General features: G+C 42.5%; 3 protein-coding genes across 11 annotated transcripts; 1 reads left to right on the top strand and 2 right to left on the bottom strand.

Annotated features, from left to right (window-relative positions):
• Positions 1 to 772: 772 nt before the first annotated feature.
• Positions 773 to 7,724, top strand: LOC118360396 (probable G-protein coupled receptor 173). Its single transcript, XM_035739660.2, has 2 exons — positions 773 to 1,729; positions 3,020 to 7,724. Exon 2 carries the CDS (start codon positions 3,224 to 3,226, stop codon positions 4,424 to 4,426), a length of 1,203 nt encoding a protein of 400 aa, XP_035595553.1. The 5' UTR covers positions 773 to 1,729; positions 3,020 to 3,223; the 3' UTR covers positions 4,427 to 7,724.
• Positions 7,725 to 9,424: 1,700 nt separating this feature from the next.
• Positions 9,425 to 14,866, bottom strand: LOC118360846 (SUV39H1 histone lysine methyltransferase b). Of its 6 annotated transcripts, none has more exons than XM_035740311.2 (7): positions 14,703 to 14,866; positions 14,150 to 14,337; positions 13,451 to 13,783; positions 11,429 to 11,755; positions 11,092 to 11,238; positions 10,823 to 10,952; positions 9,425 to 10,578 (listed from the first exon to the last, which is right to left on the bottom strand). In XM_035740311.2, the coding sequence occupies exons 1-7, from the start codon at positions 14,719 to 14,721 to the stop codon at positions 10,097 to 10,099; spliced, it is 1,626 nt and encodes a 541-aa protein (XP_035596204.2). In that variant the 5' UTR covers positions 14,722 to 14,866; the 3' UTR covers positions 9,425 to 10,096. The 6 variants fall into 6 exon arrangements, with proteins under 6 accessions (XP_035596204.2, XP_035596205.2, XP_035596206.2 ...); XM_035740312.2 differs by having other exon boundaries at positions 14,185 to 14,337; XM_035740313.2 differs by lacking the exon at positions 14,703 to 14,866 and adding an exon at positions 14,495 to 14,630 and having other exon boundaries at positions 14,185 to 14,337.
• A 440-nt stretch (positions 14,867 to 15,306) lies between these two features.
• Positions 15,307 to 22,547, bottom strand: LOC118360847 (WD repeat-containing protein 13-like). Of its 4 annotated transcripts, none has more exons than XM_052485115.1 (10): positions 22,484 to 22,547; positions 21,902 to 21,992; positions 21,324 to 21,555; positions 20,887 to 20,996; positions 20,589 to 20,719; positions 20,184 to 20,491; positions 19,803 to 19,983; positions 19,529 to 19,670; positions 18,322 to 18,440; positions 15,307 to 16,163 (listed from the first exon to the last, which is right to left on the bottom strand). In XM_052485115.1, the coding sequence occupies exons 2-10, from the start codon at positions 21,940 to 21,942 to the stop codon at positions 15,979 to 15,981; spliced, it is 1,449 nt and encodes a 482-aa protein (XP_052341075.1). In that variant the 5' UTR covers positions 21,943 to 21,992; positions 22,484 to 22,547; the 3' UTR covers positions 15,307 to 15,978. The 4 variants fall into 4 exon arrangements, with proteins under 4 accessions (XP_052341075.1, XP_035596214.1, XP_035596219.1 ...); XM_035740321.2 differs by lacking the exon at positions 22,484 to 22,547 and adding an exon at positions 22,298 to 22,469 and having other exon boundaries at positions 21,902 to 21,996; XM_035740326.2 differs by lacking the exons at positions 21,324 to 21,555; positions 22,484 to 22,547 and adding an exon at positions 21,756 to 21,797 and having other exon boundaries at positions 21,902 to 21,996.
• Between the last annotated feature and the right edge of the window lie 521 nt (positions 22,548 to 23,068).

The raw sequence follows: 23,068 nt of genomic DNA, 5'->3' as shown, positions 1-23,068 counted from the left end.
CTTGTTTCTCATAGTCTGAGAGTCTTTAGGTGCCTTTTGGCAAACTCCAAAAAGTGGCTTCCGTCTTACCACTCTACCATAAATGCCTAATTGGTGGAGTGCTGCAGAGATGGTTGTCCTTATGGAAGGTTCTCCCATCTCCACAGAGGAACTCTAGAGCTCTGTCAGAGTGACCATCGGGTTCTTGGTCCCCTCCCTGACCAAGGCCTTTCTCCCCCGATTTCTCAGTTTGCCGGGCTACTCAATCCTGTCTCTGAGCTCTACAGACAATTCCTTCGACCTCATGACTTGGTTTATCCTCTAACATGCACTGTCACTGTGGGACCTTATTTAGACAGGTGCAAGCCTTTCCAAATCATGTCCAATCAATTGAATTTCCCACAGGTGGACTCCAATCAAGTTGTAGAAACATCTCAAGGATGATCAATGGGAACAGGATGAACCTGAGCTCAATTTCAAGTCTCGTAGCAGAGGGTCTGAATACTTATGTAAATAAGGTATTCATGTTTTGTACTTTTAATACATTTGCAAAAATGTCTAAAAAGCTCAATTTCGAGCCTCATAGCAAAATGTCGGAATTCTTATGAAAATAATGTATTGCTGTTTTTGTTTGTAATACATTTGCAAAAATTCCCCCCAAAATGTTTTTGCAATGTCATTATGCTGAATTGTGTGTAGATTACTAAGGATATTGTTTTATTTAATCAATTTTAGAATAAGGCTGTAACATAACAAAAATGTGGAAAGAGTCGATGGGTCTGAATAGTTTCTGAAGGCACCGTACAAGGGAAAATCATGAGTTGATAGGGATTAGCCCCCCATCCAAGAAATACCAAACATGCGTTAATCACTTTTTTTCAGGTGTTTATCTAAATGATTTTGAATTTATCGCGTTGTATTTCATAGATTTAGTTATGACCCTGACGCTCTCAGTCTCTCTCTCTGACGCTCTCTCTCCCCTACGAATAGAACCGACGAACTCCGCGAATAGGCGAGCAGCATCCACACAAGCAGCCATTTAATTAATTGGGATTACTTTAAAATCATTAATTTAAATACTCAACCTTTTTTAGTTTGACCGTAATGCGATAGGAATTCCAATAATTATAATATCCAATATGCCAAATCAAATGCGGTCCGCCAGAATTAGGCAGACAAATGCAATGTGGACCTTCACCTGACAAAAAAAAACAGACTGGCTACACATGACGGGGTTAATAAATGCACAGCGTTCACTTCTAAATAATGAAAATAGAGATTCATCGAGGTTATTTTGAAGACGGATGGATGGAAATGCATAAACAAGGAGCGTCAAGACGTTCATCAAGGGAAACTCGATATTTCACCGCTTTGAAAATCGTAGATCTGACGATATAAAGAAGATAGGTTGTATTGCAGGCTACATAGAAGCTAGCCGCCTACGTGCTGTAACCTCTCCTAAATTGTCTTTAGACTATATTTACCTCGACGTGACAATACATCGTACAAATTACATGGAATGATGGACACGAAAATTGGACACAACCTTTGTCTGTGTGAAACTTATGTTTAAGAGGCTCAGTGAACATTAGGCTACCTGTGGCCGAATCGTATCATCGCTCAGAGGACAGACATAGCCTATCTTGAGTGTGGTCGTTTCAATATTGACTGAAGAATGTGTTAATATCAGTGTCAGTGCCGCCTCTCTGACTGAGGTTTCCCACATCTTTACAAATCCCAGAAATCGAAGGTAGGTTATTTCTGTATATGAATCAAATTACCAAATGGAACATGATGATCCACCTGTTTATATCTCTTTCTCATGCTGGATGCTCACGGGGCATTACTTAAAACATATAAAAAGTCAACGCATTGATTAAGTGATTTGAGTTAATGCAGACATATGTTTCTAATTATAGCTCGTCATTAGTAGCAAGGCCTATGATTAAGATTGCATAAATCCACAGTCTTATTTGGGATGAAAGCAGTATTGCAATAATCTTCCATTTATTTAGGCCTCCCTGCAGACCCAGCTCCAACAACAGGTGCGTCCTTATCGTTATATGAGTTGCCTGGGCGCGGCGCTGTTCAGTTGCAGTGGTGCTGATAAATCTGCGATCAGTCCTTTGTTTTAGTTCGCGCTGGTGTGGCGCTGTCCATGGTGCTAAATGTTTGAGTGCTGGGCACAACAAAGAATTTCCGAAGGTCAGTTAGTTAGATTTCTTTATTGTACCTGCGGCTTCTACAATTAAGTTACAACATGTTTGGGTTATGGTATTCTAATATGCAAAAAATAATCTAGTTTCCCCTTCAATGCCCTGCATGCAATGTAAACATTTCCTTGCTATATTGGTATTACGTTTAGGCCTACATTGTTCATGGCCCATGTATTCAAATATTAGGGTATCGTTTATATTCTATGAAGTCAACAGGTTAATCAATCACTCTCAGATATACTCATAGACCCACATCTGCTTCCCAACTCCTTTGTTCAGCTGTAGACCCAAATGGTATCTTTATTTCCATTTTACAGTGTCTTTTTAATCACATACAATCAATTTTAAGTACCCTTTTTTGGCACAAACACTATTTTCACATTTAGAATGTGAATTAGTTGCTCTATTGTGGTCTGTCTTGTTGTACCTGATTGATTGTCCTCTGCTCCATCCCCTATACACCCCCATGCATGCACTCAAACACCTACACTCCTGAACAAAGTATGTGAGCTGTTGTATCTTAGCAACAGGCAAGGTAATTATTGAGAGCGCCAAGGAGCGGGCATGCTGGAGAACTGCTGATTTGATCCCAGCAATAGAAAGACAGGAAGGTGGAGTTATCCTCACTGTTGCCCAACACACGTTTCTGGAAGCCATGTTTTAGTTTTCCTTGTTGTTTTTATGGATCCGAATCGGTCTGACAAAGGTATGAACTGAGGCTGCCTGTTTTACAGATGATTGCTCTCTGGTACATGTATAAATATGTTAGCTATGTCCTCCTGGAGTTAGGATCAATGCAGTGTCTTCTGTTTCTTTGTTCACAGGTGCTAAATGTAATGGAGACAAATGAGCCTGTTATCTAGAATGGATCCTCACATATCCCTGTAAGAGGCGGGACAAAGGAAGAAAACCCCAGGACGGACGATAGGAGGGCTGCCGTGCCATAGGCGGAAGAGTGGCGTCGGTCCGAGAGAGAGGGGGTAGAATCACCCTCGCACCCCTACCCCTAGAATCATAGAGTTGAAGGCATGTCTAACCAGACCCAGATCTTTGGCATAGATGGCCCAGGGAGCCTGCTGGCAGTGTTGGCCTCACAGAGGGACAGTAGTATTACCAGCACCAGCAGTGAAGGAATCTCAGCTGCGGCCGTGTCCACCTATGTCAAGTTGGTGTTCCTGGGCCTGATCCTCTGTGTCAGCCTAGCAGGCAACCTGCTGGTGTCTCTGCTGGTCCTCCGAGACCGGGCCCTTCACAAGGCCCCCTATTTCTTTCTGCTGGACCTTTGCCTAGCTGATGTCATCCGTTCTGCTGCCTGCTTCCCCTTCGTCCTGGTGTCTGTCCACAACAGCTCAGCATGGACCTACAGTGCCTTCAGCTGTAAGCTGGTGGCCTTCCTAGCTGTGCTCTTCTGTTTTCACGCTGCCTTCATGCTGTTCTGTGTGGCTGTGACCCGCTACCTGGCCATCACCCACCACCGCTTCTACGCCAAACGCATGACGGTCTGGACCTGCGCTGCCATCATCTGCATGGTCTGGACTTTGGCCATTGCCATGGCGTCTCCGCCTGTCTTTGACGTGGGGACGTACAAGTTCATTCAAGACGAGGACCAGTGCATTTTCGAGCATCGCTACCTTAAGACCAATGACACTCTGGGCTTCATGCTCATGCTGGCCATCGTGGTCCTGGCCACTCACGGTTTCTACACCAAACTCCTGCTGTTTGAATACAAGCATCGAAAGATGAAGCCTGTCCAGCTAATGCCAGCCATCAGCCAGAACTGGACCTTCCACGGCCCGGGTGCCACGGGTCAGGCAGCAGCCAACTGGATCGCAGGCTTTGGCCGAGGCCCAATGCCCCCCACCCTGCTGGGCATCAGGCAGACTTTGCACAACCAGCAGCAGCAGCGCCTGCTGGGCATGGAGGAGGTCAGATCTGAGAGGAGGCTAGGCAGGATGTTCTACATCATCACCCTGCTCTTCCTGGTGCTCTGGGCTCCCTACATAGTGGCCTGTTTCTGGAGGGTGTTTGTCAAGTCCTGCTCCATCCCTCACAGGTACCTCTCCATCACAGTGTGGATGAGCTTCGCCCAAGCAGGAGTCAACCCTATCTTCTGCCTCCTGCTCAATAAGGACTTGAGGAAAGTGCTGAGGGCCCACCTGCCCACCTACAGCAGGACTAGACAACACCAACAGCTGCACCGCCATGAGCTGTTTGTGTTCACCATCACATGATGCACTACTATATCGTGTGATGGGGTGGGATTGGGGTGTTTTGTTTGTATCATACAGAAATGCCTATCTGACCTTTTTTTGTAAAGAGAATGTTTATCAGACGCTACTATTTTTGCAAATGTATTACAACTTTGTTTCATTTGTAATGTGCAGATGATGTGTGTGTGGAGACATGCAGTATGAGAAGCAGGTTTGTAGTAATACTAGTAATGAACATTCTCAGTAGATTATCTCATTAACATGTTAAAACTGATTTTCTTTAGTTCAATAGAGGGGATTGCAACGTCACCATAAATAGCAGGATATACTGTGTACAAAACTTTTGAGTTGCACTCCCCCATATTACCCTCAGAACAGCTTCAATTCGTCAGGGCATGGACTCTACAGGGTGTCGAAAGTGTTCCACTGGTATGCTGGCCAATGTTGACTTCAATGCTTTCCACAGTTGTGTCAAGTTGGCTGGATGTCCTTTGGGTGGTGGACCATTATTGATACACACGGGAATCCGTTGACCATAAAAAAACAGCAGCGTTGCAGTTCTTGACACACACAAACTGGTGCGCCTGGCACTTACTACCATACCCCGTTCAAAAGGCACTTCAATCTTTTTTTTTTTACTACCATACCCCTCAATGGCACACATACACAATCGAGGTCTCAATTGTCTCAAGGCTTAAAAATCCTTCTTTAACCTGTCTCCTCCACTTCATCTACCTTGATTGAAGAGGATTTAACAAGTGATATCAATAAGGGATCATTGCTTTCACATGTATTCAACCGGTCAGTCTAGGAAAACCTGCTCTTTCCATGATACAGTGCCTTGCGAAAGTATTCGGCCCCCGTGAACTTTGCGACCTTTTGCCACATTTCAGGCTTCAAACATAAAGATATAAAACTGTATTTTTTTGTGAAGAATCAACAACAAGTGGGACACAATCATTAAGTGGAACAACATTTATTGGATATTTCAAACTTTTTTAACAAATCAAAAACTGAAAAATTGGGCGTGCAAAATTATTCAGCCCCTTTACTTTCAGTGCAGCAAACTCTCTCCAGAAGTTCAGTGAGGATCTCTGAATGATCCAATGTTGACCTAAATGACTAATGATGATAAATACAATCCACCTGTGTGTAATCAAGTCTCCGTATAAATGCACCTGCACTGTGATAGTCTCAGAGGTCCGTTAAAAGCGCAGAGAACATCATGAAGAACAAGGAACACACCGGGCAGGTCCGAGATACTGTTGTGAAGAAGTTTAAAGCCGGATTTGGATACAAAAAGATTTCCCAAGCTTTAAACATCCCAAGGAGCACTGTGCAAGCGATAATATTGAAATGGAAGGAGTATCAGACCACTGCAAATCTACCAAGAACTGGCCGTCCCTCTAAACTTTCAGCTCATACAAGGAGAAGACTGATCAGAGATGCAGCCAAGAGGCCCATGATCACTCTGGATGAACTGCAGAGATCTACAGCTGAGGTGGGACACTCTGTCCATAGGACAACAATCAGTCGTATATTGCACAAATCTGGCCTTTATGGAAGAGTGGCAAGAAGAAAGACATTTCTTAAAGATATCCATAAAGTGTCATTTAAAGTTTGCCACAAGCCACCTGGGAGACACACCAAACATGTGGAAGAAGGTGCTCTGGTCAGATGAAACCGAAAATGCAAAACGTTATGTTTGGCGTAAAAGCAACACAGCTCATCACCCTGAACACATCATCCCCACTGTCAAACATGGTGGTGGCAGCATCATGGTTTGGGCCTGCTTTTCTTCAGCAGGGACAGGGAAGATGGTTAAAATTGATGGGAAGATGGATGAAGCCAAATACAGGACCATTCTGGAAGAAAACCTGATGGAGTCTGCAAAAGACCTGAGACTGGCACGGAGATTTGTCTTCCAACAAGACAATGATCCAAAACATAAAGCAAAATCTACAATGGAATGGTTCAAAAATAAACATATCCAGGTGTTAGAATGGCCAAGTCAAAGTCCAGACCTGAATCCAATTGAGAATCTGTGGAAAGAACTGAAAACTGCTGTTCACAAATGCTCTCCATCCAACCTCACTGAGCTCGAGCTGTTTTGCAAGGAGGAATGGGAAAAAATGTCAGTCTCTCTATGTGCAAAACTGATAGAGACATACCCCAAGCGACTTACAGCTGTAATCGCAGCAAAAGGTGGCGCTACAAAGTATTAACTTAAGGGGGCTGAATAATTTTGCACGCCCAATTTTTCAGTTTTTGATTTGTTAAAAAAGTTTGAAATATCCAATAAATGTCGTTCCACTTCATGATTGTGTCCCACTTGTTGTTGATTCTTCACAAAAAAATACAGTTTTATATCTTTATGTTTGAAGCCTGAAATGTGGCAAAAGGTCGCAAAGTTCAAGGGGGCCGAATACTTTCGCAAGGCACTGTATGTTTTGTACACTCAGTGTAGGTTATGATCAACTGCAGTCTAGACTGGAAAGAATCTCATTTGATTTTGTAGTTTATTTTACCACCATGGAATGTTTGAAATTCAGTGTTAATTAGTTCTGACTTGAAACCTCTACAGGATCGGCTGGTCCCCCACGGGACGGTTGAGCTAACGTAGGCTAATGCAATTACCATAAGGTTGTAAGTAACAAGATTATTTCCCAGGACATAGACATATCTGATATTGGCAGAAAGCTTAAATTGTTGTTAATCTAACGGCACTGTGTAATTTACAGTAGCTATTACAGTGAAATAATACCATGCTATTGTTTGAGGAGAGAGCACAGTTATGAACTTGACAATGTATTAATAAACCAATTAGGCACATTTGGGCAGTTTTGAAACAAAAGTTTGAAAATAAATGCAATGGTTCATTGGATCAGTCTAAAACTTTGCACGCACACACTGCGTGCAAATCTAAATTGCAGCTGGAATAATACATTAAGGCCTTTCTGTTGCATTTCAAAAGTGATGGTACAAACAAAATACAAAAAAAGCATGTTTTTTTCTTCGTATTATCCTTTACCAGATCTAATGTGTTATAGTCTCCTACATTCATTTCACATTTCCACAAACATCAAAGTGTTTCCTTTCAAAAAGTATCAAGAATATGCATATCCTTGCTTCAGGTCCTGAGCTACAGGCAGTTAGATTTGGGTATGTCATTTTAGGCAAAAAAAAATAAACCTGAGAAGTGAACTGGGGTTGAAGATTAGGGGCCTGGCATTCTTTTGTAATATATTCTCTTGTAGAGCATTTGAAGTGGCAGTTGTTTTTCCACTCACCAATAAAGTCTACTTTTGATGCATTTTGATCTGGCTTCTGAGTGCTGACTTCAAGTTTCAATAGGACCCATATCCTTAGCAATTAAAGAAAGAAAAACAACTTGAGCTCAACATTCAGTGGGTATAATAAAATATTAATTTAGCTAGTTTTACTCTTAAAAATGAAAAGGACATTTATTTACAGAAAGATCTGGACCAAGATGAGTAGCATGCTCAATATACAGTGTAGCTTTGGCAACTGAATGACATCCTTTATGGAATGTCTGGTCAAATTACATGACTGGAACGCACACTGGGAAGAGTTCCGACAATTGGAATGTGGCCTTTGTAACATATTGCAACCTCAATGAGGGGCGGTAGCTCCATCCACCAATGAAAGAGGACTCAAACAGTGAGTGACAGGCCTACAGCGTATAATTGATGCCTTGCCAGCCTATTGCAACCCAGTCATAAAGCACTTTCCAAACTCTATCAATGGCTCCTGTTCCTAAGAAGCCGTAGGACACACCTTTTTAACTTTCACACGCCAGTGTTGTACAACACATGATTACATGAAAAGGAAGAGTAGTTATTCAGCATGTATATGCATTGCTATATACACACTACCGTTCAAAAAAGTTTGGGGTCACTGATAAATATCCTTGTTTTTGAAAGAAATGCACATTTTTTCCATTAAAATAACATCAAATGGATCAGAAATACAGTGTAGACATGGTTAATGTTGTAAATGACTATTGTAGCTGGAAACGGCTGATTTTTTATGGAATATCTACATAGGTGTACACAGGCCCATTATCAGCAACCATCACTCCTGTATTCCAATGACAACTTGGATTAGCTAACACAATATATCATTTTGAAAGACTAATTGATCATTAGAAAACCCTTTCTCAATTATGTTAGCACAGCTGAAAATGGTTGGGCTGATTAAAGAAGCAATAAAACTGGCCTTCTTTAGACTAGTAGAGTATCTGGAGCATCAGCATTTGTGGGTTCAATTACAGGCTCAAAATGGCCAGAAACAATGACCTTTCTTCTGAAACTCGTCTATTCTTGTTCTGAGAAATGAAGGCTATTCCATGCTTGAAATTGCCAAGAAACTTAAGATCTCGTATAACACTGTGTATGACTCCCTTCACAGAACAGAGTTCCTCTGTCCAGTTTGTGTGTTCTTTTGACCATCTTAATCTTTTCTTCTTATTGGCCAGTCTGAGATATGTCTTTTTGTTTGCAACTATGCCTAGAAGGCCAGCATCTCAGTCGCCTCTTCACTGTTGACATTGATACTGGTGTTTTGCAGGTACTATTTGATGAAGCTGCCAGTTGAGGACTTGTGAGGCATCTGTTTCTCAAACTAGACACTGTTCTTGTCTTCTTACTCAGTTGTGCACCGGGGCCTCCCACTTCTATTCTGGTTAGAGTTCGTTTGCGCTGTTCTGTGAAGGGAGTAGTACACAGCGCAGTACGAGAGCTTCAGTTTCTTGGCAATTTCTCGTATGGAATAGCCTTAATTTCTCAGCACAAGAATGAACTGACGAGTTTCAGAAGAAAGTCCTTTGTTTCTGGATATTTTGAGCCTGTAATCAAACCCACAAATGCTGATGCTCCAGATACTCAACTAGTCTAAAGGAGGCCAGTTTTATGGCTTCTTTAATCAGCCCAACCGCTTTCAGCTGTGCTAACATAATTGCAAAAGGGTTTTCTAATGATCAATTAGCCTTTTAAATGATAAACTTGGATTAGCTAACACAATGCGTCATTGGAATACAGGAGTGATGGTTGCTGATAATGGGCCTCTGTAGATTTTCCATTACATTTTTTTTATATAAATCTGCCGTTTCCAGCTACAATAGTAATTTACAACATTAACAATCTCTACACTGTATTTTGGATCAATTTGATGTTATTTAATGGACAAAAAGTGTTTTTCTTTCAAAAACAAGAACATTTCTAAGTGACCCCAAACTTTTGAAAGGTAGTGATTTGGGACCAGGCTGTGGGGAGACCGCAGATCTGGGACCAGGCTGTGGGGAGACCGCAGATCTGGGACCAGGCTGTGGGGAGACCGCAGATCTGGGACCAGGCCTAAACATATTAACCTGTAAAAGAAAAGGGTTCATATTGAAACCAAAAGGATTGAATTCTTTGAATCCGATGAGATCGGATAGCAAACAAATTGGATTTGAGTGTTGTATACTAAAACCAAATAACTTTATTACATTTTTTTAAACATGTAAGAAACAAATAAAAGATGCCCCAAACACTAATGAATAGATTATGATCAAATAGGGCAAAATATTCACAGACATCATAGTATACATTTAAAATGCCAGAAATAAATGAATTGTCATGATGACAATCGTGGAAAAGTCAAATGTATAAATTTGTCCTTGCTGCAACCCTAAAACAAGTACCCCCTGCAATTGTCTGTCCCACACTTGCACTCCATGCGCGCTCGTTTTTTGGGTGTTCCAGCCATGAGAGGATCCTTTTTGGTTGATCCAATAATGAGAGGATCCTTTTTGGGTGATCCAATCATGAGAGGATCCTTTTTGGGTGATCCAATCATGAGAGGATCCTTTTTGGGTGATCCAATCATGAGAGGATCCTTTTTGGGTGATCCAATCATGAGAGGATCCTTTTTGGGTGATCCAATCATGAGAGGATCCTTTTTGGGTGATCCAATCATGAGAGGATCCTTTTTGGGTGATCCAATCATGAGAGGATCCTTTTTGGGTGATCCAGTCATGAGAGGATCATTTTTGGGTGATCCAGTCATGTGTGCCTTCTTGGGTGATCCAGTCACGAGAGAAGCGTTTTTGGGTGAAATAGTCATGCTGAAATTGGAGTCCATCTTTGTACTCTCCACATCTATTGGATCAACTAGAAAAAGAACAGAAGACAGACCAAATTATAGATTGTGTTATCTTGAAACAGGTTGCTCTATGACCTAAATGGGTGGTCCTTAGTCTTACCCTGAGTCCTTTCCATCTGCTCTATATCAGGCATATGAATTCCTACTCCATTTTGTATCCTCTCAAAAATGCATTTCTTCACTGTATTTCCATATCTTTAATTTCAGTGTTCTTAGGATCTGTGGAGATACGATATATCAGATGAAACCTACTCTGCATATTGTAGTCGAAGGTGAGCTCTTCACCAGCGCTGATACCACGGTTTGAGAAGAAAGCCAGACGTGGCAGTCGCTCATCCAGGTTGTCTATGAATACGTTATACACCTGCAGGTTAGGGTTGCACTGTGGGATAGAGGTAGGAAAGGTGAAGATGATTTATTTATTTTAGGACACTCAAACATAGCCTTATCACAGAGAAATTCCAATCTAGCCTATGTACTTGTGCCTACAAACGGCAATAAATGGAACTTGAACTACTCACACTGTGGTTGACGAAGTGGGATACATTTCCATAGTGAGCAGCATCAATGGTGTACTCATCCTCCACATAGTCCAGGTCAAACAGGTACGTTGCTCCCTGTCTGTCATAGACCTGACCCCGCCTCTCTGCCTCCTCTGTAGTGATGATCTGGATGGAACACAGCACAGCCAATCACAAGAGAGAACCACCCTACACTATAACACAGCCAGGATACACCAAGTCCTGCATGAGATGAAATCTACGAGTTAGTATGTTGATGTTCGCTTGTCAAATGTTACCGATAATAGAAACCGAGCACCAAATATGTGGTCTCTATAATCAAAGTTGTCTTTTTTACCTCTCCAACATATTCCATGACAAAGGAATGCCTTCTGATACGCTCAGAGGTCCGTACTCCCCACCCCCGCCCGTTGTCTGTTTTGAAGATGCAGAGGATATGCTGGATCCCTCTCTGTACCACTCTGTTGGGGCAGTTTGGTCCACAGCGACACATATTGTTGCACTCATAGATGGGCTCCCCAGGCTTAACCTTCACCTGCCCACACTCGTTGTAGGCAAAGCCATGTCCCGATACTCCTGGGCAGCAACCACCCACAGGGTTCTCCAAACAGTTGGTACACTCACACCCCACTGCCATCGTCGTCATCGAAATGCCCTCACCCACCTAGGAAAAAAGCTTTGATTTCTATATACACTACCGGGCAAAAGTTTTAGAACACCTACTCATTCAAGGGTTTTTCTTTATTTAAAACTTGTTTCTACATTATAGAATAATAGTGAAGATATTTAAACTATAAAATAACACATATGGAATCATGTAGTAACCATAAAGTGTTAAAAATATTAAAAAATATATATATTTTAGATTCTTCAAATAGCCATCCTTTGCCTTGGTGACAGCTTTGCACACTCTTGGCATTCTCTCAAGAAGCTTCACCTGGAATGCATTTCCAACAGTCTTGAAGGAGTTCCCACATATGCTGAGCACTTGATGGCTGAATTTCCTGCACTCTGCGGTCCAACTAATCCCAAACCATCTCAATTTGGTTCAGGACGGGGGATTGTGGAAGCCAGGTTGTCTGATACAGCATGCCATCACTTTCCTTCTTGGTCAAATAGCCCTTACACAGCCCGGAGGTGTGTTGCGTCATTGTCATTGTCCTGTTGAAAAACAAACGATAGTGGGACTAAGTGCAAATTAGATGGGATTGCGTATCGCTCTAGAACGCTGTGGTAGTCATGCTGGTTAAGAGTGCCTTGAATTCTAAATAAATCAGACAGTGTCACCAGCAAAGCACCCCCACACAATCACACCTTCTCCTCCATGCTTCATGGTGGGAACTACACATGCAGAGATCATCCGTTCACCCATACCGCGTCTCACAAAGACATGGCAGTTGGAACCAAAAATCTCAAATTTGGACTCCAGACCAAAGAACAACATTTCCACCAGTCTAATGTCCATTGCTCATGTTAGTTGGCCCGAGCAAGTCTCTTCTTATTATTGGTGTCCTTTAGTAGTGGTGGTTTCTTTGCAGCAATTTGACCATGAAGGCCTGATTCACACAGTCTCCTCTGAACAGTTGATGTTGGATGTGTCTGTTACTTGAAATCTGTGAAGCATGTATTTGGACTGCAATTTCAGAGTCTGGTAACTAATTAACTTATCCTCTGCAGCAGAGGTAACTTCCATTCCTGTGGTGATCCTCATGAGAACCAGTTTCATCACAGTGCTTGATGGTTTTTGCAACTGCACATGAAACTTTCAAAGTTCTTGACATTTTCCGGATTGACTGACATTCATGTCTTAAAGTAATTATGGACTGTCGTTTCTCTTTGCTTATTTGAGCTGTTCTTGTCATAATATGAACTTGGTCCAAATAGGGCTAGCTTCTGTATACACCCCCTACTTTGTCACAACACAACTGATTGGCTCAAACGCATTAAGAAGGAAAGAAAATCCACAAATTAACTTTTAAGAAAGCACACCTGTTAATTGAAATCCATTCCACGTGACTACCTCATGAAGCTGGTTAAGAGAATGCCAAGAGTGTGCAAAGCTGTCATCAAGGCAAAGGGGGGCTATTTAAAGAATCTCAAATAAACACCATTTTGGTTACTACATGATTCCATATGTGTTATTGCATAGTTTTGATGTCCTCACTATTATTCTACAATGTAGAAAATAGTAAAACATTTGAATGAGTAGGTGTTCTAAAACTTTTGACCGGTAGCGTATATTTTTATATTTGTACTCCATTGCTGATGCATAATACCGCAGGCATAAAGAGGGCAACATCACTACAGTTGAAACATGTCATTGATACAAAGTACTGGTGATATACAAGCCCTTGCACACCTTGTAGTAGTTGATGTAGGTGAAGTTATTCGGAGGGCCCTCCAGGTCCACACGGTTGCGGACCAGGATGCGTTTGGTGAGGCCTCCAACACTGTTGATCTGGGCCTCCCACCTCTGCAGGCTCTGCCTATGCCTGGCCCTCTGCTCCAGGTAAGAGGACAGCTCTGTTTCAAACCGGTTGGGGACTACAGTCTTTTTCTGTCTCTGCAGCTCCAGGAAGACATCGTCCCAGAACTGACGTAAAAGCTCCACACACCGCAGGTTTTTCCTCTGCTCCCAGGTGTTCATGTGATCTGGGTAACCCTTCCATTTAACCAAGTAGAACTCTCGCTCCTAGGAAGAAAAACAGCAGTTGAAAGGAGTCATACTGAACTCTAGCGCCCCTATGACAAGGTAGACAAATATCACTTTAGACGTCCAATTGTACACAAGGCCAACAGAAATGTGACTTCCGGCTTTATCCCAACCCCTCCGAAAGACACACATACACATACAGGTTGGAGGTTGGAGCAGGGGAGCAGTTCTCTCTCTCTCAAGTACAGATGGATGCTTTCAGTGACAGCACCACATCAGTTAAGAACTGAAAAGAACAAGTTCATGTTGCCTGTGATGTCCGTCAGAGTATAGCACTGCAAGCTGGATCAATTGAATATCTAGCTACCAAAATCAATCCAAAGTTTAGCTAGGACTTGTTCTAACCTTTGGTACTCCTGTGGCATTGGCTGTCTTCCTACCAGGAACAAGTGTCCTCTTGTAGTCACACAGGTACTCCACTTCGAAGTTGTGCATTTGTTTCCTGATGACCCCCAGATCCAAGCACACAATCCCTTCATGACGACAGAGTGTCTGCAACTGGCTCGTTGTAACTTTACATACAACTTGGCACCCTGCAGTGAGTGACAAGCCAGTTTATTAACGTTAGCTAATGTTACACAAAGAACACAACTGTGGTCGCTTCGATCAACAACTATCATAACTCAATTTAGTTATCAACATGTTCAACATTATGTATGTGCATAACGTTAAGTAAGCAAGGTTGCTAACTATTTAAAATGTGATAGTAGATTGTTTGATTTTCATTGATAAAATAGTGACCATCAGCATGGCATAGCTACGACCACTGTGGTGCATCATCATTTCGCTAATCAACTCCACGTTATATGGTATTTAAAAAAAAAAAGCGTGATTGTCGTATAACCGCTATTGTTACGGAAGGAAAATAAGCAAAATCCAACATTTTCCCTAGAATTACCTTTTAAATCTTCCGCCATGTTTACTCCACCGCCAAAATCCCAGGAAGTCTAGCTAGCCAATGGTTGGATCCGATTATAGAATGACAGGCAGCCCAAATGACCAATAGACTTCTAGCGCACGTGTGGAAAAACATAAACATTTATACTTTGCGACAGAGCAATAGTAATGGCGTCTTTTTTGTAGGCACTAACTCTGCCATGATTCTTTGGACAAAGCCTATAGGAAAATGTAGTTTTTGTAGGGTTTTAGGATAAACGCGGAAAATAAGGTATATGGTAAAAACAGGCGTAGAGCGCTTTAACGTGTTGTTCCATGAGATCATCATAATCAGCGAACGTATTTTTTTGTGAATTTTGAAGCATTTATGTAATCAGAAAAAGCACAAAGGCTTCATAATGGTCAGGTTAACTGATATCTAATAGAACAAAACGTGTAAGAGCTCCTAAACCTGTCTTAACCTCACACCTTATTTTCGGCGTTCTTCCCAAAACCCTATTATTTCCCCCTTTGTAAAGGTTGTATGATCCAGAGGTAACTCATTTCCTTATTTTTAAACTACAAGCTGGCTAGCTCTATTGTAACACTAACACTCAACTCTGTGATATGTACAGTGGCTACTTTATTCAGTATGTGCATATCATAAATATATTATATTTCTTTGCAACCATGACATTAAAATGACACCACAGGCACATACAAACACACAAATTCTCACAAACACACAAGGTGTTCTTTGAGTTTCCATCAAGTTTTTTTGTGTGTTAAATATATACACACATACACAGTAGTTATTCCAATATGTCAGTACTGATTTCTATGATGGGTTCTTGATAGAAAGCCATGCACATCACAGTAGAACAATAAACATGGGAATGGTTGAAGGAAAATGGGCAACTTTAAAGGAACAAAGCTGTCATTTAATACTACTGTATTGCATTTTGCTATATTAATGCTTTACAATAAGTAGTGAGCGCTATTACAGGTCCTACTTGACACATGCAAACCTCTCAGGACCCTCCGTGAGGAGCAGTGCTCCCTTTTACGTTGAAAACCTAGGCAGGGATTCAATTAGATCGCACTTTGTTGACTATATTTAAAAAGGCTATTTTCCTGCGTTCACGGGGACCACACTCACAGTAACCACTAAATCCCAGCCTTAAAAAACACAGATATCCTTTCCCTGCCCCTTGTATTTAGCATTTTAGTGATTGGATGGTTCAAAGTGGTAGTTGCTTTTTTTTTGTAGTGCATGGAAGGAAGCTTTTGGTGGATGGTCACTTCTGCTCCCGCCTCCAGATGATAACCATGCCAGTGGCGTCTGCAGAAGCCAGCAAGCTCTCGTCACAGTTGAAGCTGACATCCAGCACTGGGCCACCGTGACCCTGCAGCTTGTTGACTATGGCCTTAGTGTTGCGTTCCACGTCGAAGAAGTAGACACAGGCATCCTCACTGCCAGTCACTGGGATACAGAGTGGAGAAAAGGCGTGGAAAGGAAGAGAAAAATAGGGAAGAGAGACGAGAGAGAGAATACTTGTGAAAACCAATCTGTTATAACCAAAGTTCCCTCTAAACTGCACGCTGGGTAGGCAAACTGTTGTGAATTTTGAACCATGTCATGTGTCTGAAGGTACAAACTCTGCCTTCCAGGCGGGCCCTGAGAGCAAATCAAGTGCACTATAGGCCTACCGCTGGCCAATCGGATGGTTCAGATTACCATGTCTGCATTAAAGTAGCAGGCATAAAAGAAAGCTACAGTAAAGTTGATACTGTGAGATTTCAAAACGTTAAAAGCCATGATTAGTGAGATACGGTCAACAAATACAGCAGAGCTCCTGTTTTTGCTTGTGAGTTCATTTTGAAGTTTGTATTCAACACTTTTATAAGCCATAAAATTATACGTTCTTCCCATTTCCACTCAGTGTTACAACAAGCAGTCCAGCAGTAACACTGGGCCAATTGTGCGTCTCCCTATCGGACTCCCAATCACGGCCGGTTGTGATACAGCCTGGAATCGTCTGTATCACCTTAGACCACTGCGGAAGCCCATCTTCCAATGAATGAGTAGGAAAACGTATCTATAGGCTTGCGTTGTTATTATTATTAGCGGCTTGGTTCTTTATTAATATCGAGGAACATTTCACTTTCTCTGTTCATGGAGTAACATGAATTTGGGCATGAGGCAGAAATAATGCAGTGCGACTCGAGTTTCCACATCAGCTGGAAGACGGTGTGCCTTTTTGGTCAATGTCAGTGGAGGAAAGGGAGAGAGGAGGGATGTTGAGAGGTGGACCCGCAGTCTGCTGCTCTCTCCCTCCGCTGAGACAGACCATCAGATGCAGGCACCATCAGCCCAGTAAAATTAAAATAAAAAGCAAATCATTTAAATGTATGCTCACTCAGCTGTGCCTCACAAGTAATACAACAGCAGATCTACTTTCGGAGTGATCATATAGCCTAGCTAAAAATATGGAAATATAATTTACAAAAATGTCCCGAACAACAATGCATTAGCCACTTTCAATGCAACATAACTAAACAAAACAAACCATGCAATACATTTTATTGTAGGAATAATGCATTGGGGTAGGACTCTATTGTACTGACACGCACTACTCAGCCTAAACGGCATAAACAACGAGAGCTGCAGTAGGACTATATGCAAATAAACCATTGCCATATATGGATCTGTGCCATTTACTTTGAACTGAACTGTGTTTATAGCATGAGCGGTCATGAGTAGATGTGCTTGTTTAGAGATCAAAGCAAGAGGTGCATGGAGCCCTGTGTTCACATTTTGTTCATGTCCTTTGCTAGTTAGTGAATTATTAGCCCAGTTATAGATCATTTGTAGTCAGCAAAAGTGGAGTGATTGCTTCAAGAGAGCACAAAACATCTTTGAAAAGCCAGTCCGGTAAAGTGGCAGTGTTGTATTTTGAGACAGGATTGAACAAGCTAAGTAACCAATATGCAGAGGGTAGTATAATTTGTTTGATTCTCTGTAATAATGGTATGGGAATAATAATGCATTTTATTTTGTAAAGTGGTTTCTTGCATAAAAGAAAACAACATTTTCAGTCAACTCCTTTTCTGAAGGACAAGTGGATTAACAGGTTACTGTCAAGCCCTGCATGTTTTTTTCAAGTCTCATGGAATGTAGGCATACATTGAACACCACACATTGGCTGCTACTGTAGTCTGAATGATAGAACAGCTATTTCCATGTTAAAATGTTATGGGATGCATTTCCCCATTGTTTTTGATGGTATACATTATGATCAAATAGCCACAGTAACCTACATGGCCACTGTTCAAACTAACTTAAAGTGGGTACAGCCTCAATGTTCACAGTAAACGCATGCTGGAAATTGCACAGAATTCAGCAGACCTGAAATTTGCTCAGTGGCGAAACAAATTAGAGGGAACATTGGTTATAACTGATTGTTATGACCTGCTATAACTGAGTGAAGATGGTTACATATAGTAACTACACTATGGCTTCAGTGAGTTGACGTACTGGCAACCAGTACACAATCAATATTCTTAAGTGTGGTGCACTTTCATTTATCCCATTTATAGCAGATAGAGTGAAAGTCAGAGTAAGGCTGAAGGGCTCATACCAACACAGGCGCCCTGTCTGAAGGACATGAGAGGGCAGAAGATGCTGTGAAGGGGCTGAGAGCCATGCTTGATGGGGAAGCTCCTCTTAAGCTGCAGAGTGCCTTCATTATCCACCACTCTATAAAGACGAGAGGAACAGAGAACCAGTCAAACTCAAGTCAGCATGCAATGTGCAGAGTGGATCATGCTCTCCTTGTTCAATCAACAGCACACAGTACATTAATGGTATAACATACACACATTCCAGGGCACGACACAGTAGTTAATCAAGCTATACTGAACAAAAATATAAACGTAACATGTAAATTGTTGGTCACATGTTTTATGAACTGAAATCAAATATCCCAGAAATGTTCCATATGCACAGAAAGCTTATTACTCTCAAATTTTGTACAGAAATTTGTTTAAATCCCTGTTAGTGAGCATTTCTTTGCCAAGACAATCACAGGTGTGGCATATCAAGAAGCTAATTAAACAGCATGATTACAAAAGTGCACCTTGTGCTGGGGACAATAAAAGGCCACTCTAAAATGTGCAGTTTTGTCACACAACACAAAGCCACAGGTGTCTCAAGTTGAGGGAGCATGCAATTGGCATGCTGACCGCAGTAATGTCCAACAGAGCTGTTACCAGAGAATTTAATATTAATTTCTCTACCATAAGCGTCTCCAACTTCGTTTTAGAGAATTTTGCAGTACATCCAACCAGCCTCACAACCTCAAACCACGTGTAACCATGCCTGCCCAGGACCTCCACATCTGTCCTTTTCACCTGCGGGATCGTCTGATCAGCTACCCATACTGCTGATGAAACTGAGGATTATATATGTCTGTAATAAAGCCCTTTAGTGGAGAAAACTCATTCTGATTGTCTGGGCCTTGCTCCCCAGTGGGTGGGCCTATGCACTCACAGGTCCATCCATGGCTGTGCCCCTGCCCACTCATCTATAGATTGGGACCTAATTAAATCATTTCAATTGACTGATTTCCTTATATGAACTGTTACTCAGTAAAGTAGAATGTATGCACACATGACTGTAAGTTGCTTTGGATAAAAGCGTCTGCTAAATGGCATATATTATATTATTAAAGTCGTTGAAATTGTTGCATGTGGCATTTATATATTTTTGTTCAGTATATGTATAAGCATTTTGAGCATTATGGAGCTAATGGAGCACGAGTAGCTCTCTGGCTCTCTCTGACAGACCTGTAGAGTAGCAGTTTGTTGACACAGGCATTGATCAGCAGGGAGGGGTCTCGAGCCTCTCTGCTGATCCAGGAGCGGGCAGATATGCTGCAGATTGGGCTGCCCTCACTCACCACAAGCCGCTTGGCTTTGGTCAGCTTCCCTATGAGATGAAATTCAGAGTTGTCACACACACAACACTTGTCTGTCCCATAATTGTGGCCTAGCACTTTGGGTTTCATTAATACAATTATTATGAATTCATCAAAAGTAGGCATGTTTTTCCTCAGTATACCTGTGGCCATGTCAAACAGGAAGGAGAAGACGCTGCCCCTGTCGTCCCCGGCCCACAGGATCCTCCCAGGGGCATCAAAGGACATAGACAGTACCCGTCCCGTCAGCTTACTGGAACCCCCCTTCACCTTCTTCCCAGTGGAGATGTTCACCACCTGCAGGAGGTGCTTACTGTTCCCTACCTGAACAGAAGTCAGAGTGAGCATTGGTAAAGGTCAGGAAAGCCATAAGGAAGAGAGTTTGGTCATTGTAGGGACAGCTAGCATACCACTTAGAATAAAGCAATGTATTGGCCTTTGCCATGTATTCTAAGTGATATGCTAGTGTGGATATTGTGTGGGTATGAGTTAGAAACTTTGTTTGAGCTTCTACTAGGACTCACCACTGTGAGGTTGTTATTCATGGGCTGGAAGGTGCAGCAAAGCAGTTCGCTAGCTTCCGGGTCTCTGACCTCACGGATACACCTCCCATCTTCCGTGTTCCAAATACGCAGTGTTCCATCCTTTGATGTTGACACGATGACGTCGTTGCTAAGGGACCAAGCAAAGTCGGTGACAGGACCTGCATGACCCTTCAGGACGACCTTCACACTGGGCGGGGACGGGGACAGGATCATGATGGACAGGGTGCCGTCCAATGAGCAGCAGGCTAGGAGGTGCTTGTCATCATTAGCAAACTGCAGCCGTGGAACTAGAAAGGAGGGAACCCAACAAAATTTGAGAATAAGACACAAAAATACTCACTCCTTGCACTGATCTTGCCATCACATACTGTACTTTCCACTCACCTGCAGAGTCCACATGTTGGTCGAATATGTGGTGCATGCCAGCAAAAGCATAGTTCTCGCTCAGAGTGGTGTCCCCAGCCATGGCACGGCTAGCTTCCGCCACAGAGGTTGGCACCAAGGCACCTGGGGTCCTGCACACCCACATTTCCAATCAGGGACAATAATTTATTACAAATCGGACCATCACTCAAGGAAATTCTGTGCTAATAAAGATTTAAAAAACAATGCAGTGTTTCAAAAGCAGAGACGAAAATATGAATGGGGTCAGTAGGGTTGAGCGAGAGGTTGCTGGGGTTACCTCTCATCATAGACTGCCCTGTTCATCTGGGCCTGAAGTTGGTAGGAGCCTCTGCTCACAGATCGACGGTGACCACGAGCCCCCTGAGCACGGGGGTCCTCCTCAAAATCCTGTCAAGAAAGAGGGAAGTAGAGAAGGAGAAACAGGGAGATAGAAAACCACAAGTAGTGAGTGTGAGGAACTTGCCGTCCATATAAAAAACAAATAATCTTAGCCAGAGACAAAAGTAGGCCTATATGAACTCACCAACTCTTTGAAATCCATCTATTCCTCCCATCTAAAGTGGTCAGTTTAGTGTGCCTACTATGCATCCTTATTAGTGTCAGTTACACCATCTGTCTGCCTCCAACCATCTCAACTGACCTAATGTGATTGACAGTAGCCTATTGTCTTTGTCTGTCTCTCTCTCTCCCTCTGCTCCTTGCTCTCAGTCTAACCTCCATGCGGTCCAGTGTGGTGCGGGAGCTGCGCACACTGCTGGCCCTGAAGCTGCTCTGCTCAGACAGGGGCCCGTAGCGCAAGGCTAGCAGCTGGCTGCGCAGCCTCAGGTAATGCCTGCGCAGCCCCGGCTCAAAGCCACACTTGGCGTTTTCCCTGAGTAGCTGGCTGCGCCGCCGGATGTATTGCGTGCGGAACTGTGGGAACGTAGGCGTGCGGTATGCATTGTACCTGTGAAAGGGATTGGGGGAAGTGAGAGAGAAACAATTCCTTAGATTTTTTTTGCCTGGACAGTAGACTGCTGTATAAGCTCTACATAACATGGAGTCATTCATTATTCAAGTATCACTTTTTACTAATACAAACAGCAGTTAAATTACAATCAAGGTGCTTGGCAAGCCTGGTTTAACCAGACTGACTTCTGCACTCACCATTGTTTCAGCAGCGGTCAGTCTGGTTTATCCAGGCTAGCCCTAGACAGCAATCAATGCAAGATCTGTATCAGTAAACGTATTTGTATCAGTACTGTGAGGCCACCAGGCAATGCCATGCCACCAGTTTATTGAATGAGACTTACCTTGCGTCCACTGCCAACACCTGCTGCCAAACTGCAGCCATTCCACAAACAGTCAAAGTAGAGGGGAAGCCACGGCCAGGGCAGATGTCAGCTATCTATAAACACATAAACATACCTATATAAATGGTAGGGGAGTAGGCTACACGATGGCTAATAATTTTCACCTCCAGAGTACAGACAGTCGAGTTATTGGCTGGTACAGAACACTGCCAGCTAGATCGACATTAATCAAGCGATGAATGTCTCAAAGAAAGCCTGCATTGGGTAGTGTAATGTGTTCAGAGGGTAGCTAGTTACTAAGTCATAGTCAACTAGCTAGCAACAGACGCGATCATCAGAGATGGAGCCTGCTAGCTTTAACAGTGAGAAAGAAAACGGCGTTAGCTAGCTAGCTACCTTGCTAGCCATGTCTTTGAGACATAATTGGACGCCCAGCTCTCAAATGTTACTTAGCAAACTGATTTTGTTTAATTCTCTAAATGCAATTCAAACCACGTCATTTTCCATTACGTGTGTAAATAAAGACGTCGAAGAAAACGTCAGCAACAGCTTATCTATCTATCTATCTATCTACCTACCTACCTTCCTTCCTTCCTTCCTTCCTTAGCTTCTTGCCATCGATGTCATTGGTCGAACTGTCAAATCATGACACTATTGATCCCGCCCACGTGCGCAGCTACGCTGACTTGTACAACATGTTTGATGCAGCTTTATGTTTAAACCTAATCAATATGATTTACAAATCAAATAACATGTACGTACACCAAAGATGTACGCAGAGTTTGTCCAGTCTTTGATGAGCCAGGAAACTATGGCAACTATGGCGTATTTCTAAAGAAATACACTGTCCCTGATAATGATAAACAACGACAATGAAATGTTGCAATGTAATGACGCTCTGTTGGAAACAGCCTAGCCAATGTTCACTCATATTAATAATTTAACGAAACACGGTTGAGGACATCAACTGCCTGGTTTGAATGTAGTTGCAACATTTAGAAATGTTTATAAATCACATTTGGAAATAAAACAATATATTAAGGCAATCTTCAGTTTTAAAAACGTCTTGCAAGATAGGCAAGAGAGATTATGCCAACTCATACCTTACACAACTCACACACGCGCACATGCACATGTACGCGCGTACCCACACACACATATAGTCTA

The sequence above is a fragment of the Oncorhynchus keta genome, chromosome 28, assembly GCF_023373465.1.
Source record: "Oncorhynchus keta strain PuntledgeMale-10-30-2019 chromosome 28, Oket_V2, whole genome shotgun sequence".
Taxonomy (NCBI): Eukaryota; Metazoa; Chordata; class Actinopteri; order Salmoniformes; family Salmonidae; genus Oncorhynchus; species Oncorhynchus keta.
The sequence above is the reverse complement of the archived record's forward strand: the minus strand, read 5'-3'. Positions and strand labels throughout refer to the sequence as shown.